At 42.2% G+C, this 19,391-nt stretch overlaps 1 protein-coding gene across 2 annotated transcripts in view; it reads right to left on the reverse strand.

Moving 5' to 3' along the window:
• Positions 1–2,321: 2,321 nt before the first annotated feature.
• The window catches only part of RBM28 (RNA binding motif protein 28), a 29,326-nt gene continuing 12,256 nt past the window's right edge, over positions 2,322–19,391 (reverse strand). For both annotated transcript variants that reach the window (XM_060633038.3, XM_060633036.3), the window contains exons 10-19: positions 18,427–18,536; positions 15,769–15,842; positions 14,700–14,835; positions 13,606–13,670; positions 11,417–11,575; positions 9,139–9,288; positions 8,752–8,826; positions 5,953–6,209; positions 5,228–5,327; positions 2,322–2,869 (exon numbers count right to left, since the gene is read on the reverse strand). In XM_060633038.3, the coding sequence (XP_060489021.2) occupies positions 2,735–2,869; positions 5,228–5,327; positions 5,953–6,209; positions 8,752–8,826; positions 9,139–9,288; positions 11,417–11,575; positions 13,606–13,670; positions 14,700–14,835; positions 15,769–15,842; positions 18,427–18,536 (1,261 nt within the window). In that variant the 3' untranslated portion in view covers positions 2,322–2,734. The remainder of the gene's footprint in view (positions 2,870–5,227; positions 5,328–5,952; positions 6,210–8,751; positions 8,827–9,138; positions 9,289–11,416; positions 11,576–13,605; positions 13,671–14,699; positions 14,836–15,768; positions 15,843–18,426; positions 18,537–19,391) is intronic.

A 19,391-nucleotide genomic window follows, 5' to 3' on the forward strand; every position in this document is an offset into this window, starting at 1 on the left:
GAAAGCATCATTTATTACAGCATCAGGTTGGACTGGAGAGTCCAGAACTTTGGACAATATTTCCAACTCTTCTCTGACCTACTGAGTACTGTTTCTTCCTCTGCCCATTTTTTTTTTTTTTTCCATTCAGAAAATATTTACTTATTACCTTTATGTGCCAGGTTCAATTCCAGGTGCTGTTGTCTCCAGGACCAATGAGAGATCAAGTTCCTCTCACAAAGCATACATTCTAACTAAGAGAACAAACTAATAATTTCAGATAGACCTGAATGCTAGAACAAAAATAAGCAGAGTAACACAGTTCAGTGACGGGGGCAGGACAGAGGGGAAGAAAAGCCCTTCTTTAGCCAGGAAAGAGCTCCAGGAGGGGTTTACAGCTCAGTTACAGATCTGAGTTGATTGGCAAAAGATCTGAGGGAAAAGCTCTCCAGGTGAAGGGAACAAACACAAAGGCTCTGAGGTGGCAGAGACAAAGGAACTGGAGGAAGGCCTGGTGGGAGAGATGGATAAAGACAAGTAGGGGAGGTGATAGGGGCTCCAGAACTGAGGGCACTGCATGTTACAGGAAGGAGTTAACATTTCAGCCAAAGTGAGATGAGAAACCACTGAAGGGTTTTAAGCAGGAGCTACACCATCCCAACCCTGGGGCAGACTTATTGAGGACCACGTGTATGAAGGACACTAAACAGAGAATGAAGAGGTTTTCTCTAGAAAGGTGCCTCAGGGACCAGGGTGAGACATGAAGCACATCTTCAGGTCATCCTGGGGCCAAACATTAATGGGCTGGCCAATCCTTACCCCCTCCTCTAGCCCAATCCCCTGGAACTGGAATCCCCTGGCAATATCATGGACTTACTCCACTCGGACTGTTCCAGACATGGAGCAGCCACACTGAAGTTCTTCTAAAATCTGATTCCTTGTGACTTTTACCCATCTGCTTCCACGTATCCTTCTGGGCTCTACTAAAAGCTAATAAGACCCCAAGAATTCCCTTCTCAGGCACGTCAGTACGAGTTTCCTTGAGTTACTCATGTGACTTTTTAAACTTTTTATTATGGAAAATTTCAAATGTCCACAAAATCAGAGCTAATAGATAATCTCCATTTACCTACAACCAGCTTCAACAATAATCAACTCGTGACTCACTGTTTTCCGTCTGACATTTTTATTTCCTTCGCCAACTTGGTCATCACTTTTGTCTTACACATGTGCTCTGGCCAACCCAGAGTCCTAGCAGCTGACTCACCAGAGACATCCCATTTCCACTACAACAGCCAAACAGTCCGATTACACGTGTGGCAGCCACACTGTTGCTTCATCACGTGAATTCGGTGGACCCAACTTTCCCACCAGAACTTATGCAGTAGGGTTTTGAACCCAAGTGAAGGAATTTATGTTTGTTCCCAGTGATTTTCACCTTATCAGGTTTAGCCCATTCCTCAGGCTATCATGATCTTTTTGGATCTACACTGGTATTTATTCACCATCCCTCCCAGCTTTTGCGATACCTCTAAAATTTTGGAAGTAACCAATCATCTCTATCCTGAGTTTAAAAGAGGAGTATGGGGGCACCTACCTGGGTGGCTCACTCGGTTGAGTGTCCAACTTCGGCTCCGGTCATGATCTCGCGGTTCTGGAGTTCAAGCCCCAGATTGGGCTCACTACTCTCAGTGCAGACCCCACTTCGGATCCTCTGTCTCCCTCTCTCTGCCCCTCCCCAAACTGTTCTCGTTCTCTCTCTCTCTCTCTCTCTCTCTCTCGCAAAAATAAAGAAAACATTTAAAAAAAGGAATATGAATTACAATGAATGAGTTAGAAAAAGAGTAGAGCCAAAAAGGATAAGAGAAAAACTTTACATTCCTTACGCTATAGATAAGAAACCTAAGGCTCAGAGAGTCTGTGTTTGGTTCAAGGCCACCCATTAGGTTAAGGGCAGGACAGGCTCGACCCTAGGCCTCATGCTCAGAGCTCCTTCCATCAGACCTTACCTCTGTAAGTCCTAAGGAGGAAAGAAAATGTGGGTTATCACCAGCTAGGCTAGTGTCTGTGGGGCACTGCAGACTGATTTCTACTCAACTACTAATAATAACCCACTCATCTGGCAAACAATGATCAGATGTTGCTCTCTGCCAGGACTCACTGCCCTCAGTGACTTTCCCAGTCACTGGGAGAAAGTGGGGGAGAGAGAGAGCAATCTCTCAGAGATTAGGCTGGAAATCATTTTTCTCCATTCTTACTTAATGCCTGCAGTATGTGGAACTATGTAACTGAATGAGAGGAAAGTCAAAAACGTTCATTAATAATAAAGGATTCACATCTACTAGAAATGATCATTTGTTATTAAAAAAAGCCACAAAAGATCTCATTTAAAGAAGACCCTTAACAAAATAGACATCTTAAAAATTCACCCCTCAAGAATGCTCTTTACAATTTTTTCCATTTGAGAAACAAAGGATTGAGTAACAGTTATAGACACAATTCACACAGTAACCTGGATAATACACAAGAAGCATCCAAATGTTTTTCTGAGCTTTCTCTTTGTGGGTCACTAATCACCCACCGGGGAGGGCCCAAAGTTCAAACATGTAGAGCCCAGGGGGCCTCTCACCAAAGTGGTGGTGAACTGGGTAGGAAAGGGAGTATCCTATCAGGATAACATGAGGGCATGGAGGGAGATCTGGGAGCTTTACCAAGAAGTGCACAATCCAGCTTCTTATCCAGTCTGCTACCATCATCAACTATCAAACCATTTGCTCCTCTTCGCAAGAGGTACTCCTTTAGAAGGTCCCAATAATTTCTGCTTATACTGTTCGACCAGCTGGTTGAAGCGGATTTCAGTCTTATTTCCCTTAGCTTTTCTCCTAGGTGTCTATAAATGAAATAGGGAAAAACAAGATTATGAATTTCAAGCACTGAATATCACCTTACCCTTACCACCACCCAAGAGAGAAAATAAGAAATCCTGTTCACCACAAGAGGTGAACTTCCAGAGAGTGACCCTTAGAAAATGCAAAATGAATTGTCCACTGGCAAGAAACCAGACCAGGAATGCCTAAGAGAAGGGCCCCTCTAAAACACTGCAGGTGCTCCTGAGCTCTAGCCCTTAGATGCTCACGTGAGTCTTCTTGCAAAAGAGTCAGCCCAGAGTCTAGACCTTCTCGCTGGCCCTCTCCCTTAACAAGAATACTGCTTATGGGATTTCAGAGACAGAGCTCCATAAGATAGTACAACATGGATCAGACTTCCCAGAGACAGATTCCTTGAGGAGGAGGAGAAGCTAATGCTTCCTTTGCCCTTGAAACTTAACAGAAAGGGACTAGGGAAGGAGAAAAGAATGCTTGACCTCAGATGTTCAAGAATGTAGAACAACCATTTTCTACTAAAAGAAACTAGGGCTGCTTGGGAAAATGGCTAATGCCAGGGCCAGGGGAAAAATTATGTAAGATGAGCTGCAACATCGGGTTGTACCAGAAAGCAAGGACACTACCACAGACAGGCTCATATCAGAAAGCATCGAGAGCCACCCTGAAGGGCCTTCTGCTGGCCTAAGATGGGACAGGAATAATAACTATATTTGACTGAAACATATCAAGTATACAAAAACTTACGAATCTATGATACTAAAAAAATCTCACTGGTAGGGCACCAAATCACTACTCTGAAAACGGACAAAGAGAAATGAAATCAAGCATTTATCCTGCCTTTCCAACACAAATGGTATTGCATGGTAACCAAATAGTTGACAAGGGAAAATTCTTTTCTCTAAAGTTCTACTAAAACAATGTAGAAGAACTGAGGAAAAACAAAAACAAAAACAAACCCCTAAAAACCCACCATCTGGAACCCATATTGAAATCACAGATCTAGATAGCAATCGTCAGTATGTGCTAAAACCATCAGGTGAGAAGCTGATGGGAACTTTACAAACAGAAGACAGGCAGACAACCCCTAAGCTTACAGATCTACTGATCAACCCCTGAGCATCACTAAACGTGGGGCAACCAGACATTATGTGCCTTAGGGTGTCAACGCACCAGAAAGCACCCAGCACTACCCATGAAATACTCTTGCCAAGAAAAGTGAACTTTAGGGGCACCTGGCTGGCTCAGTTGGTGGAGCGTATGACTCTTGATCTTGGGGTTGTGCCTTCCAGCCCCATGTGGGGTGTAGAGATTACTTAAAAATAAATAAAATCTTTCAAAAAAAAAAAAGAAAATGGAACTTGACTCTAATCAAGCCGGGACATCTAGCTACCAGTTTACAGGCACTACATGGTTATCACAGGAACAAGTTAAATGATACCACAAGGAAGCAAGCAGCTAAAGTTAAAACGTAATACATTCTAAAGGGCAAATGATTCAGTTTCTCCAAGGAATTATCAGCATGGAAAAAAGGGAGGTGATAAGGAAGAGTATTATAGGGGGAAAAAAAGATTTAAGAGATATAAAAACCAAATGTAACGTGTGGACTCTTTCTGGACCTTGATTTGTACTAGCCAACTATAAAAGAACACTTATGAGGCAACTGGGGGCATTTTAATATGGGCTGCATATTAAATGATATTAAGGGCTTCCTATCAATTTCATTAAATATGAGAATGGCATAATATATTTTTAAGGCCTGGTAAGTTGGAGATGCATTCTGAGGTATTTTTCTGAGCAATATACCTCATTTTCTTATAAGGCATATTTACATGCAAAGCAGTTTGCTTTAATATGTTGTGGGCAGGGGACAGTATGTATGAGGAATAAGTAAAATAAGATAATTGTTGAAATAGAGTAACTGATACACTTGATCTTCTCCACTTTTTTATTTATAATATTTATTTATTTTTTATTTATTTATTTTTCAACATTTTTAAGTGCTCTCTATACCCAATGTGGGGCTCGAACTCACAACCCTGAGATCGAGTCAGCCAGGTGCCCCTATTTTTTAACTTAATCTAATTTTTTTTTTTTTTAAAGTAATCTCTATACCCAACATGGGGCTCAAACTCGTGACCCCAAGGTCAAGAGTTGCATGCTCTTCTGAGTTAGCCAGGTGTCCCAGGTTCTCTCCACTTTGAAAACTATATATTTACCTCAACATCCTCTATAAAGCTGTAGTCCTGCATGTAGATGCAATCCAGAAGCCCTTTCTTTTTGCTTAACTAATCAGGGCACAAAAGTGGCTGCCAGCCCCGGGCAGAGCTATGCTATACCAAAGCCCCGTGCCCTACAGAACTCACCTGCTTGGAAGGTAATTTCTGCTTCTCTTGCTTCTGCTGGTTTATCTGGGGCTTTGGCTTTTTGGGAGGGAGAGACTTCACTTTGCCTTTGTCCCGGAGCCTGAAATAAGAGGTCAAGTAAGTGTCACTCTGAGTTCTTCCTCTAACTGGCACCTCTGAGGCTGTCTAAGCCAGAAGATAAAATTCCTTTTCTAACACTGGCTCTAAGTCCATGACAAGTCATTCTAAAAAAGAATACTGTAACAGAATATCCTAAGGCTCAACATTTGTATATGTTCTTGTTTCAGCTTAAAACCTCACAGGATCCTCAAAAACCTTCACTTATTTAACAAATATTTTGTAAAGACTGACTTTTGTGGATAGCACTAATCTGTTGCCTCAAATAGGATCTGCAAGATAACCTTGAGTAGGTGGGGCTCAGCCAACAGAGACAGCCCTGCGGATGGGAGGAGGCTCTTCAGGAGAGGGAAAAAGGCACGAAGGCCTGCCCTAGAAGGCTGCCCCGAGGTCCCCTCTGCTAGTGCTTCTTCCAGCCTCCCGGTGGTCCAAGAGCACATCTCCGCTAGTGTAGAGATGCCTGCACACGAACCCCTCGTGGGGGACTGACACGGTACTAAACATCCCTTTCATCCAAACAAAAGCTACAATAGGAAAGCATTAAGTGAGAACAAACCCTTTTAGAAGCCACCCACTGCTCTATGCCACAGTCCTGCCTGTGGCCTCACCTGATTTTGGGGCCTCGGTGTGAGGGGAGCACCAGGACCTTCCTTCTCTTCTTTCCATCAGGCAGCTCCACCTGCTCCACTTCAGCCTTGGTCTGGAACCCCGTCCACGAGGTAGAATGCGCCTTTCCCTTCTGCTCCAGGGCGGCCTTGCTTTGTTCCTGTGTGTGGTTTTGAGCTGCTTTCCGCTGCCGGTCTTTTCCAAGCACTGGCTGTTCCTGCTGGGGCTCGCCAGTTGCAGGCTTGGATTTCACTTTTTGCTGCATAAAACAAGAGACTGCCATCCGGTTTCTGGATGAGGCTTATTTGCCGGAAACACTCAGCAGAAAAGGAGCTTTATGTGAGCGTAGTGAAAGCAGGGGACTTCTTCCCCTGAATAGTTACAAATTATAGGAAAGTGAATACATAGTAACAGATGGTTACCAGTTTGGGGGACATGAAACCACTACTTCCCAGCCCATATGCAGAGACAGGGGAGAGTACATGTATGTCCACGACTCAAAAGCCAGTAGGAACATGCCAGTAGCATGGGACAATTACCAAAGGTGTAACACATGTGTGAGAGGAATCCCAGAGGGAGAAGAAATATTTGAAGTAACCGGGTTGAAAGTTTTCCAAACTTAGTGACAGATACTAAACCACAGATCCAGGAAGCTCAGCCAAATATATACCAGTAACTCTACACCCAGCCACATCATACAAAACTGCAGAAAATTAAAGACCAAGTGAAAATCTGGAAAGTAGCTGGGGGGAGGGGGAGGGTAGAGAATACCTTACCTACAGAGGATTACACTGAACTCTTCAGAAACCATGTAAGAAAGAAGAGAACACAGAAATATTTAAAGTTTGGGGCGGGGGGAGTCACCAACTTAGAATTCTGTATCTAGTATAATTATCATTCAAAAGTGAAGGAGAAATAAAGATTTTCTCAAAAAAAGAAATAAAAACCACACACACACACACACACACACACACACACACCAAAAAACTAAAGGAAGGAATCTGTCACCAGGGGACCTATCTTGCAAGAAAGGCTAAGTGAATTTCTTCAAAGGAGGAAGACGACCTAGGTCAGAAACTCAAATCTACATAACGAAAGGAAGAACACTAGAGAAGGAATAAATGAAGTGAAGATGCGGAAAAGATGCTATGAGAAGGAAGGCATAAGGTGTGTTACAGATTTATGTTGCACTGTAGTAGAAGAAGAAAAAGCAGATTCACATGAAATTAGCGTAATAATTGACACAACAAAGATCTGCTATGAGCCTGTACTGTGCCAGTGTCAGTTTCTAAGGTAAGGGTCCAGAGGGAAAGAACAGTGTTTCCCTTTCAGTACTTTCAGCCTAGTGGAGACAAGAGACACACAAACAAAGCAAAGTGAAAAACTAAAGATCTTAGGGAAATTCACGAAAGTACAAGTAAGGAGGTCTTACCTCTTCTGAGAGAGGTAGAAAAATGCTAGAGGAAGCACATTTGATCTGCACATGAAAACTGTGTAGAAGTATCCTTGAGCCAAGGGAAAGGGGCAATTTTACACAGAAAGAGAGTATGTACACAAGTTTAGGCAACAAAAGACCCATCTGAGTAGTTTTCTAAGTCACTAGCTTCAGAATCACTCCACAGCAACAGCTTACAGCAGTAAATAAGTCTATATCTAGAACAACAAAGCTGCCTTGAACAAGAACCAGATCCCAGGTTTTCCTACCCAAGACCACTGTATTAACCACCGAAACTGCTCTTCTATTGGTCAGTCCACCGTACACACCACAAAGAGTACAAATATTTGGTGTATAAGCAAGTTAAGATACGCCATCAATGGAGGCCGTAGGAGTTATGGTATCAAGAATAACCTGGCCTCCTACGCCCTGGGGCAAGATGGGTAAGAAAATGAGTGCTGACTGTGTGCTGACCATGCACTGTTACCACTTAATCCCTGGCAATCATGCGAGGTAGATGCTGTTGATCCTATTTTACAAACGAAACTGAAGCTGAGAAAGGTACTAACTTGCTAAGGAACTCAGAGGAAGAGCCTGAGCCCGACCATGACCGTAAGTATTCCTGTGCTTGTTCTTTCCTTGACACCACACTGGCTTAAAAACAACACTAAAACACTATCAGGCATCACACTTCTGGAGCCATCTAAGAATTCTGGAAGAGATAGATGAAATCTACAGCAATGTAAAACTTTCATCTGGGCCACTACCTCTGACATGTACCATCACCAAACACTGTACTGGCATTGCTCATCGCTAATAATATCAGCCTGATTCTCCTCTCTCCTTCCTTTCCCTCCTGTGGAACTATCACAGGATAGGCTAGCAGAGGAGAAGATGGCCTGAGAGTTCTAGGGAACTAAGAGTAAAGGGTAACAAAGAACCGAATCAGGTAGAGAGACCTATTTCAAGGGTGCAGAACCACAAACCGAACAAAACAGGAGTTTAAATATATTGTTTTAACTGAAATAGTTTTTTTTTAAGCTTATTTATTTATTTTGAAAGACAGAAAGTGTGCACGCGAGTAGGGGAGGCGCAGAGAGAGAGAGGAAGAGAGAATCCCAAGAGAGAATCTGCACTGTTGGTGCAGAGCCTGATGCAGGGCTTGAACTCACAAACCGTGAGATCATGACCTGAGCTGAAATCAAGAGTTGGACGGACACTTAACCAACTGAGCCAAGGTGTCCCTGAAACAAATTGTTTTAACTGAGCTGTACACTTAAAAATAGTAAATTTTATGTTATGTGTATCTGACCACAATTAAAAACAAACAAACAAACAAAAACAGAAAAACATTTCAATGCTGTACCAGGCTGCGCTGAATCCTCAGTTCCTTTATTTTAAGTTTCCTTCGATCTTCCAAAGAGAACTCCACTATCGGTCTCTGTGTCAAAAGGAAAATGTCATTCAATAGATTTCTTAATTTCTGAGTGCAATGATCTAAGCTGTCCTCCACTACTCCCCTCTCTCCTGCTCACTTACTCTACTTAAAGGTAGGGGGCCAGTTCTGCAAGCAGGCTGTCCAATTTAGATTTCAATTCCTTCTAATCATCAGCTGAATCACTGCTATTCCCTCCACCGACTGGCTACTCTTCCCCACCACACACAAGTCAGAGGACACTGGACATAAAGGAGAGAAATGGTTTTCTGCAAATGGCCCTCAGAGGATCAGGTCTCCCCACAGGAAAAGGCTCACCTTCAGAGGCCCAAAGATCTCGGGATTGTTGTTGATGTGGCGAAGGGCTGTCAGGGCATGCTCGTGCTCCTGGAACTCTGCAAAGGCGTAGCCCAGGGACTGGCCCTTAACCTTTCCATGCGCTCCTTTGAGATCTCGCATCACCCTACACTAAGAGTACAGCAAGAAAACAAAAATCCTTGATTACAGGATAAGGACATGAACAGATTCACTAAGTAATCAGGTTACTGGAACAGAATCCTGATCTATATCACCATCACAACAGTCATACTGGAAAATATACTTACCAGTGTCTGTCTTAATAGAATACACCTACTAGAAAGCACAAAACCAATTAAATAGATACCTTCTGGCTTTCTAAGAGTTTACAGAGACCAACAAAAACCTATATATAAGCACATAAATAAAACAAACTTCCTCCCCCCAAAATTATGACAGCTAACTGCTAATAATATAAGTTGAGAGGTTTATAGAACTTTAAACTATACAAGTTATCACTGAGGATGAAGCACCATCCATAGATCTCATCACTGAAGAAACCACTGAAAAAGGAAATTACTGAAGAAGGGAAAGAAGGCCTGACGGCTTTAGTTAAGAAATACATTCAGGTGTGGGGAAGAATCTGCCTAACATATAACCTAGAAAAACAGGAAGAAGCTTCAGCTGGCTTTGCTCAGAGCTCAGACTGTCTCTGGTGTGATGTTTCCCTAAATCCTTTACTTCAATGTAACAAGCATCCTGGGGCATTGAAGATACCATATCATAGCAGTCTATCTTAGGATACTGTTTATATGCTATTACTCCTAGAAGCTGTAGTTACCACATAATGGAGAAATGTAGGTATTAAGGACATGTGGATGCTGCATTTGGTATACTTCTGGTACTTCTCTGTCCCTAGAGCTGTGCCATGTACTGTAGAGAAACCAAGAAAAGCATAAAATGAGGTTCCTGTCCTCAAGAAGCTTATAATCTTGCTGACATACTATACCTTCATGAGGTGAGCATATGAAAGAATTAAAGAGAAAATTCAATACAGTGCAAACACTGTAAACTCCTAAATTTTCCTAACTGATGATATACAGGCACTTACTAAGTATTGTGGATGCTGATATGAGAAATTTCACAAGTGACCCCTACACCAGTAACACTTTGAACAGTTTTACTAAGAGCAGTGTCAGATATGTGCTGATATGTTCACATTCTCTCATGTAATTCCCCAAATACCAATGCCATACATTTTAAGAGATTTTCCAGGATTAGGAAAACAGCTTATAGTCACCAATCAGAGCAAAGCAGATTTACAATACTGGCTACGTTACTTATTCAATAGGTACTGATGAGAGATGACTATGTTCCAGGTACTCTGCCAAGGACTAGGAACAGTGGGATACCTACTCTCCAAGAGCTCAGGGTGGTCGGGAGAAATGACTGGCAGACAATTACAGGACAGTGTAATAGTAAGTGCTATGACAAAGGTTTACAGAGGGTGCTGTGTGGGCAGGGGAACAGTGTCTGCACTCACTGTGTAATCAAGTCTTGGTCTGAATCCAGTGTTTGTCTAATACAACTGTTGAAGACCCGTGTGGCTCTCTGTGCTTACCACATACCACTGAGGACTCTTTTTATACAGTACCGGCCTAAATGGCAGTAAAATGTTCTTCTAAAGACCAAACTACACAGATTATTTTCTCTGCAAAAAAATTAACATTACAGCACCTGCTATGATGCTGAGCACATAGCAAGCATGCACATTAATTCATGAGGCAGACACTTCCTCGCATTCTGCTGCAACTTGGACAGTGTGTGTGAAAGGCCGTTCTTTTTTTTTTAAGACTGTCATTTAAAGTTTTTCTTTATTTTGAGAGAGAGAGAGAGAGAGAGAGAGAGGGAAGGGGCATGAGGGAGGGGCAGACAGAGAGAGAGAGAGAGGGAGAGAAAGAGGGAGAAGGTACATGGGGGTGGGGCGGGGGGCGAGAATCCCAACCAGGCTCTGCGCTGTCAGCACAGAACCTGACTCAGGGCTCAATCCCATGAACTGTGAGATCATGACCTGAGCCAAAATCAAGAGTCAGATGCTTAACCAACCGAGCCACCCAGGTGCCTCTGAAAGGCAGTTCTAAGAAGAGAAAATAAACAAGCAAACGTGAAAACTACCTTAACTGTTGACAACGTGTCCAAAAAAACCGCTGTCAATCTGCTAGCACCACAGTCTGAAATAAATGCTCAAAACGACCCATGATGAGTACTGAAGTTGTGGGTGGGCAGGGCCAACTCTCACCTCCTTGAGGCGCACCCCTTTTTCCCCTCGTGTGGCATTCAGCAGCAGCTTTCTGAGCTCTTTGTCATCCACAGCCTTTGGGAGGTTGTGCAGGCAGAGTCTGGTCTGGGAGACAAAGATATTCTGGTCCTTGAGTTTCTGATGTTTCAGCAGCTCAAACTGAAAGAACAATAAACTGTTAACAATACAATCTACCTTTTAAAAATGCAGGTTCCTAATTCTCCAAAAGGAACAAACTGTGACCTCCCCCCCCCCCAAATCCAATAACCACGCATATAGAAAAAAGAAATCGCCCACCCGCAGCCTTATGATGTGTAGCCTAGGGAAAGACAGGTTCAAAGAGGCCAGATGGTGGGTATGTGGTAAGATCATGGGCTCTGGATTCAGACTAAATTAGAAATCCATCCTAACTGGAGAAGTTACACGAAATTTTTTAAGCCTCAGTTTTTCCCCCTGCAAAGTGGAACTGTAGATGAAAATACCAATCTCTCAGCACTGATGTGAGGCTGAAATGAAGTAATACACAAAAAATCCCAAACTCAAAAGCTGGCCTAAAGCAAATAATACATAATCCTGTGGTTAACGTCTATGCCCAGTCCTTATCTGTCCACCAACTCAAACTAATTTTCTAGTTTTTCCAAAAGGATGTGGAATTTATTTACAGAATACTTGCTAGAATGTTGTCTCGACTCTGCCACCTTGAGGCAGAAGACTGTCTATGATCACAGAGATGAGTTCTGCTTCTAGAGCACTGGCCTCAAGGATGTTGCACCAGTCCCAGGGGTCCACTCTCCAAAGTGAGAGGATAACATTCTTTTCCTGCTTTGTTTTTAAAATTAGGTTAGTAGATGGGGGCGCCTGGTTGACTCAGTCGGTTAAGCGTCCAACTTGGGCTCAGGTCATAATCTCACTGTTTGTAGGTTTGAGCCCCGTATCAGGCTCTGTGCTGACAGCTCAGAGCCTGGAGCCTGCTTCAGATTCTGTGTCTCCCTCTCTCTCTGCCCCTCCCTAGCTCCTGATCTCTTTCTTTTTCTCTCTGTCAAAAATAAATAACATTAAAATTTTGTTTTTAATTAGATTAGTAGAAAAAAAGTTTTAAATTAAATTTTTTCTTTAATCAAGTCTCATTTCTGCTGTTCCTTATTTGGTAAAGGTCCTAACAAATTACAAAATGATCAGATTCTCTGAAAATGAATATTAAAGGGTTATTCGAAGTGGCTCTCATGCCTACGTTCAACAGTCTTAAAAGAAACTGTGAATTATGATGCATATAATGCAGTGAGTTTTTTGCTAGAAAAATTCATTCTAAGGGAAAATTAAATGTGTCACTATCACATTGTGATAGGCAATGTGATAAAGGGCATATAATGCCCCCCAAACACCATGGTTTCCAGATGTTCACTACTAAAAAAGTTGTGAACGTGAGTCTAGAAACTGTACACCGAAAAAACACACTGCCTCTTGGTGTCATTATATTCTCATCTCTGTTCTCCATCTCTGTACCTTCAGGCTCCAAAGCTAATTGTCTTTTTTTTTTTTAACATTTATTTATTTTTGAGACAGCAGATGCAGTGTGATTGGGGGAGGGGCAGAGAGAGGGAGACACAGAATCCGAAGCCGGCTCCAGGCTCTGAGCTGTCAGCACAGAGCCCGACACAGGGCTCAAACTCACAGGGAGATCATGACCTGAGCTGAAGTCAAGAGTTGGCCACCTAACCAATGAGGCACCAGGCACCCCCTAATATGATTTTTCTAATCTGAACATAACCTCCTACCAAAAAAGGACATCTTAACTCTTCCAAGAACCCCATCTACCTCTTTCCCTACTAACTCCAGCCTATTCTCATCTTCCTTTCTTACGTCATTCTGTATTTACACTGACACCTAATTATACACAGCCTTGGCCTCCATGCTGTAGAAAGCACACTATATGGCCAACACTTACTGCTGGGCATCGGGAAATTACACAATAAGACCCAGTCCTTATAATGGCATACAATGCTCATGTATTATGTTCAGTGTTGGCTTCTTTGCTGTTTCATCTGTATGTTTTCCTCTAACAAGAGCATAAGCAGGGTCTGTGACTGATGCTTAGCTCTCTGATAAGCACCTCCAGCATTCAACAGTTATTATTTACTGATTTGTACGAAGTCATGCAGATCCCGTAGGCTGGCGCCTAATCTACCCACCCGTTCTCTTTTGGCCATATCAGCGGCGCTCACACCCTCAGCAGCCTTAGTCCCAGCACGAATCACTGCAGAAAGAGGGAAAAAGGCCAAGACATCAGCAAGGGAATTTTCACTGAGCAACAAGAGGAATGTGATTTGAATGATGCAAGCTCTTTGTACAGGCCCAGAGGACTATGCTGGCCAGGACATAGTGGCATTTGGGTAGGTCCAGAAATAGGCTACAGGGCTAAGTTCTCAGCTCTGAGCTGCTCTCAAGGACTAAAAACTGAACATTTTGTGAATTTGTTCCTTTTCTCCTTCCCTCCCCTCAAAAACTTCATGTGCATGCCCGAAGTCTAATGGAAAGGCCTAGAGGAAGGCCTGAAAGGAAGTACATTTTAGATATTTGGAATACAAAACCGCTCTACTTGTAACCTGCCCTTGGAATTTTACTGTCCCTCATGTACTAAGTACTGTACTTAGTCCTGCCAGTAGAAAGCAGTGAGTTAAGCCATCCTGAAAACAGCAATATGGCCATAAGAGGCCTAGAACTGAAGGCTAACAGCCTTACATCACCAGTCCAGGCTGTGCAGCTGTGCAGCAGGTGGGCTGACAAATACTGCATGACCTAGAGGAAGGGATTTTTTTTTTTTAATTGAAGCTAATTTCTGATTATCTTTCTGACATTAAAGGAAAGGTACTGAACACACAATTTATATTCATAATCCAAAAAAGCAATAATTTTAGTGATAATTTTCAACTCCTTCAGGAAAATTATCAGAACTCATGACAAGAAGCAAAGGCAATTTGAATTTTTCCTCCCTCTTTGCCCTGCTAATCCTCTGATCTAAAGGTCTAAAAGCTAGCAGGCAGACAAGAGATGGGCGAAGTCTTCCTAACAGAAAGCTACATCTGCTAAAGTGGAATAATATAATGCTGTTATATTATAAGCTATAGTGTTATATTATAAGCTAAAGTGGAATAATATAATGCTGGTAAGGAGGACATGTGGGTTTTCAATTTGAAACATGCCCCCAAACATCCTACTGCTGCTCACTGCCACTGCACAGGGCCAGCTACTCAAGCCTGGTTCACAGCTCCCTCCCACTACTCACAGCCTTCTCTGGCCAGGTAAAGGTTCCGGGTTCCAGTTGGCTTCTTCACCTTCTTTGTCTGGAGCTTTGCAGCCTCGTCACGCGTCACGGCCAAGTCGATTCTGAGCAGTCGGCCATCCAGTTTAAGCCCACCGCCCTGTAACAGACCGCAACTCTCTCTCTCAAAAGTCATAATGGGTAGAAATTAAGCACCTAACAAGGAATGCCAAGGAAAGGGAAAACAGCAAACCCCAATTATGCTGTGGAACCCAACCCCTAGGATGTTTTAGCCCAGGCGGGTGCAGGTGGACCACTGAGTCTAATACTTAGTATAGCTGTGCAAAAGGCCACGTGTAGGGGTGCCTGGCTGGCATGGTCGGTAGAGCATGCGACTCTTGATTGCAGGGCTGTGAGTTCAAGCCCCACGGTGGGTGTGGAGCCTACTTAATTTAAAAAAAAAAAAAAAAAAAAAAAAAAAAGCCACGTGTACACTTAGGGCAGTTAGCAGTAATTTATTTTATAGGAGTTGATTAGTACCAAAGTAGGCCCGAATTAAAGAAAATGATCTTTAAATTCTAAAGAAAGCTAACAAAATGGTAGTGTTAACTCTACTTAAGAGAATTTAAGAGATAATGGCAATACAGGATAATTTATCTCAGAACAATTTATAGTTGGCTATAGAACACACAGAAAAATTCTCCATCACCCATACATTTTCTCTCATTTACTCCACTTCATAGATGACCTTAATCCCTTCTTGTCCCAACCTTTCATGTCATCAGCCTAGGATAGAGGCTGATGTACAGACAGTAATCAATAAACATTAGATACATTTTTAACCTGTTTCCTTACTTATAAAATAGGTATAATAATTTTACTTACGTTACATACCCCTGTAGAAGTGATATAAGGATTAAATAAGGTAATACATATAAAGCTCAGTGTCTAACACACACTAAGTTCTCAGTAAGTGTTGGCCTTATCTTATTACATTATTGACAGTAATCATCAAGCTGTATGTGAACAGCAGACTCTGGCCTTTGGAGCCATTATCCCCTAAATTATGGAGTAAAAGAAATGTCCTCCTTACCTCAGTCTCTGGAGAAGCAGCTTCAAGGCATTTCTGCGCTGCTTCTTGAGTCATGAACTGGGCAAAGGCACAACCTGCACAGAGACAAAATTAAGTGACATGCCAAACTCCCCTGGCCCACCAGGGTGCCAAAGATAACACTACACGTGGCGGCAGCCTGAGACAAAGTGGGCAAGACTCCCATCTTGTTAGGGTGCTACGAACAGGCACCGTGTCGGGCACTGAAGGTTCAAAGGCAGACAAAATAGGACAGGTGCTTATCATGAAATTTTACTATTACTTCATCATCTTTTCCAATGCTTCTTAGAACTTCGGTCTCACCATCGCTCTCCTTGGTAAGAAAAAGCCACAAGATATGGTAGAGAAATTCCACTCGATTCAGCATCACTTACTGCTTGCCTTTTAGAGGAGTAAAAAATGAGGCAGGAACCACTTAACCTGAAATTAATTACATATCTCACTGTCATCAAAGCTACGTGGGAGACATCAGATATGGGCAGACTGACCTCTTGGAGTCAAAGTCCCTGGCCTCTATCGCATGAATACAGCAGTGAACCAGAAAGCCATAAGCTCAATTCCTGACTCATACTCTAGAATTTGCAAAGGCACACCTCTGACTGGTTAGATGCAGGGCCAATCAACCCATCCTAATTTCTGCTACTGATAAAAAGCAGTTTTTATAAGCAAAGAAGAAAAGTTCACCTTATAGTAGACTCCAAAAAAGAAATACAAGTCTCATAATATTTTGCTAGTATTCCTTTATACAAATTTAAATATTCCCTCGTATATGAAAAAAATGTCAAACTTCCTAGAGCTACTGGGGCACTGATTGATCTTTTGTCCTCTACAAGAATGAATGGCAGCAGACTGACACAACACATGTGGCAGGTTGACCCAAAAGTCACCATCTAGGTGAGGTCTTCCCTGCCTCTTCCAGGCAGAGCCAAGTACACCCCGCCCTCGTCCCCCTCAGTCCTCCAATCACATCTCTCTATTACAGCACTGGTCAGGTGGCATTATCCCAAACAGAACGAGTGTCTCAGGAGTAAGGCCCATGTTTCTTGGCTGTTTCTATATTGCTAGCACCTATCATAGTGTCTGGCATTAACAGACACTCAATAGAAGAAACGAACGATACAGAAAGAAAGAAAGGAAGATGGAGGAAAATGTTTCTAATAGGCAGAATAGCTTATTCATCCAATTTGAAGAAAACGTGTACTTCTCTCTGAATGGGTAAGAATTTTATTACTGGAATTCCCAGGGTCAGTATTGGGTTTAGACTTAACACTTTCCTAAAGTCTAAATTTTTAGCTCTCCTAGACAGCAAAATGGCATGCTGACAGAGATAAATGGTAGGAGGAGGCCAAGGCTGTGTGAGTAGGCAAAAAAATTTAGTATGAGCTAGAAAAAGACAACACGTTAAAAAAATAATGAAAACTATGCTTACTAAGATTATTAACTCTGAGCTAATATTAACAGACCAAGAAAGAGACTGAGCAAGTTAAGTATTGACTACATTCTGAAAATACCCACCCAATACACTACTGCGCTCAAAAAGAAACAAAAGATATCATCAAAGTAAAGCAATATCCTACAGTACTTGGAACATTCTATGCAATTCTAGTCATCTGTTTTTAGAAAAACATACTGGAAATGGAGAAGGTCCAAGAAGTATAGTTGAACATTAAGAGTTGAAAGCACCTTAAGTGATTACTCTAGTTGAACCCATTCATTTTACAGATAAGAAAATGAAGCCCGCAGTGGTTAAACAATTTGCCAAAAATCACCCAGCTGGTCTATGGCTCAGCTGCAATTAGATCCCTAATCTCCAGGAAGCAGTTCAGTTTTCTTTCCATCATACTGCCCTATTTATATCTTTTTGGCTAAGCAAAAACCAAAAACAATCAGGTTTCATCAATTTGGAAAGTAAGGTTTAGAATAGAGGTTCTGTGAATCCTTGAGCAGATTCCAGAGAGCCCACAAACCCTCAGAAGTGGCATTTTTCTGGAGAGAGGTTCATAGCTTTTGCTAGATCTCAAAGGAATCAAGAATCAGAATAAATTAAGAACTCACTGCTTTAGGAGAATGATTGCAGTTGATGAAATCAAAGATCATGAACAGGCTGTAAAGATGCTGCTTACCTAACAACAGTATACTAAAAGGAATTGTGGCAATCCTTAAAGTTCAAAAGAAATAGCTTTAGGAAAAAAATCTAAGGCAGCAGTCCTGCTATACACAGTTTTCCTTCTGACTATTGCTGCTGCAACAAAATTTCTGTTAGCTTCCATCTCTAACAAAAGCAACTGAAAAAGATCCCAGTAATTTCAAGCAATGTGGAATGATTAATACCCATGAGATGCTATCACATTTGAAATTCAAAGGAGAACAACAAATGGAATTCATTACCCTAAAGTAAATAAGCAAGGGCTTAAAAAGCTTAGACAAAATTGTGGCTGGCAGCACCATTAAAGATGCTGAGTGTGATATCTTAGAAGACAACCTCAGAATGTCCTTGGTGCTTCTATGGGCCACAGAAACCCGGGCTGGGTAGACCGTAGACCCCTCAGAATGGCACACGTTGTGCTCTCATGTAACCTAGTCAGTCCCCATGGCAGCAGTCTCAACCTTTTTAGGACCTGCCAAGCTGACAGCAAATACCTTTAGAATGCTCTGTGTCTGGATGTAAGACGACACGGACGTATTTGAGATCTCCAAATTGCTGGAGGAGCTCCCCGAGTTCTTCTTCCTCTGAGTCAAAAGACAGGTTTCTATGGAAGACAGGTCACAAGAAAAGCCAATTACAAAAGTGAGATCCTGTGTTCTAGTACAAGGTAAGACACCAACTGAAGTGGCACTCTTGCTCACGGCCACCCTCTCTTGTTCGGGAATAGCACCGATGCACAGGGGCGGCCTCCACCAGCTTAGCCTCTGCTGTGTGACTCTGTCCCTCAGCCATTATTGGCTGGCCTTTCTGCGTCTATCAGATTCTCTCCCCCAGGAATTTAAAACTTGAACAGGCATATAAAAAGACCAGAAGCGAAGATGTAGATTCATTTCAAAATAGCAGTACTCAACCCAAAGGAAACTCCTGGGAAGCTGAAATCTGAAAATATTCTATAGATTGATCTGGGTGGTGGTTACATGGACATATATGTATGAAAAATGTCACTGCACTGTATGCCTAGATTAATGCACTTTACAGAATATATGTTATACCTTAAGAAGGAATAAAAAAAAAAGGCAGTGTCCCCAGAGAAAAAACCCCCAGCCTCCTACAACTAGGGCCCCAAACATCCCAGATTTTCATCTCCTTAAGGTTTGTTTTTTTGACACCTTTGATTCTGTGAGCCACCCATGTTCATCCAACAAACAGACTTTTTCACTTAAATTGACCAAAGTTAGTTTCTCTTACTACAACCAAAAGAGCAGGCTAATAAGAAAAGTCAAGATACACGTGTGTGTATCTAGCTCTCTCAATTACTCACTTCCCCCCCTGCATTGCTGTGAAAACTAGGTTTCAGTTAAAACTATATAAAAGTCAGAAAATCCTAAAAACAAAAAACAACAAACAAACAAAATCCTTCAATAACTCAAAAGCAAAACAAGGAAAAGTTTACTAGCTA

This window comes from Panthera onca, chromosome A2 (assembly GCF_046562875.1).
Source record: "Panthera onca isolate mPanOnc1 chromosome A2, mPanOnc1 haplotype 2, whole genome shotgun sequence".
Classification (NCBI taxonomy): Eukaryota; Metazoa; Chordata; class Mammalia; order Carnivora; family Felidae; genus Panthera; species Panthera onca.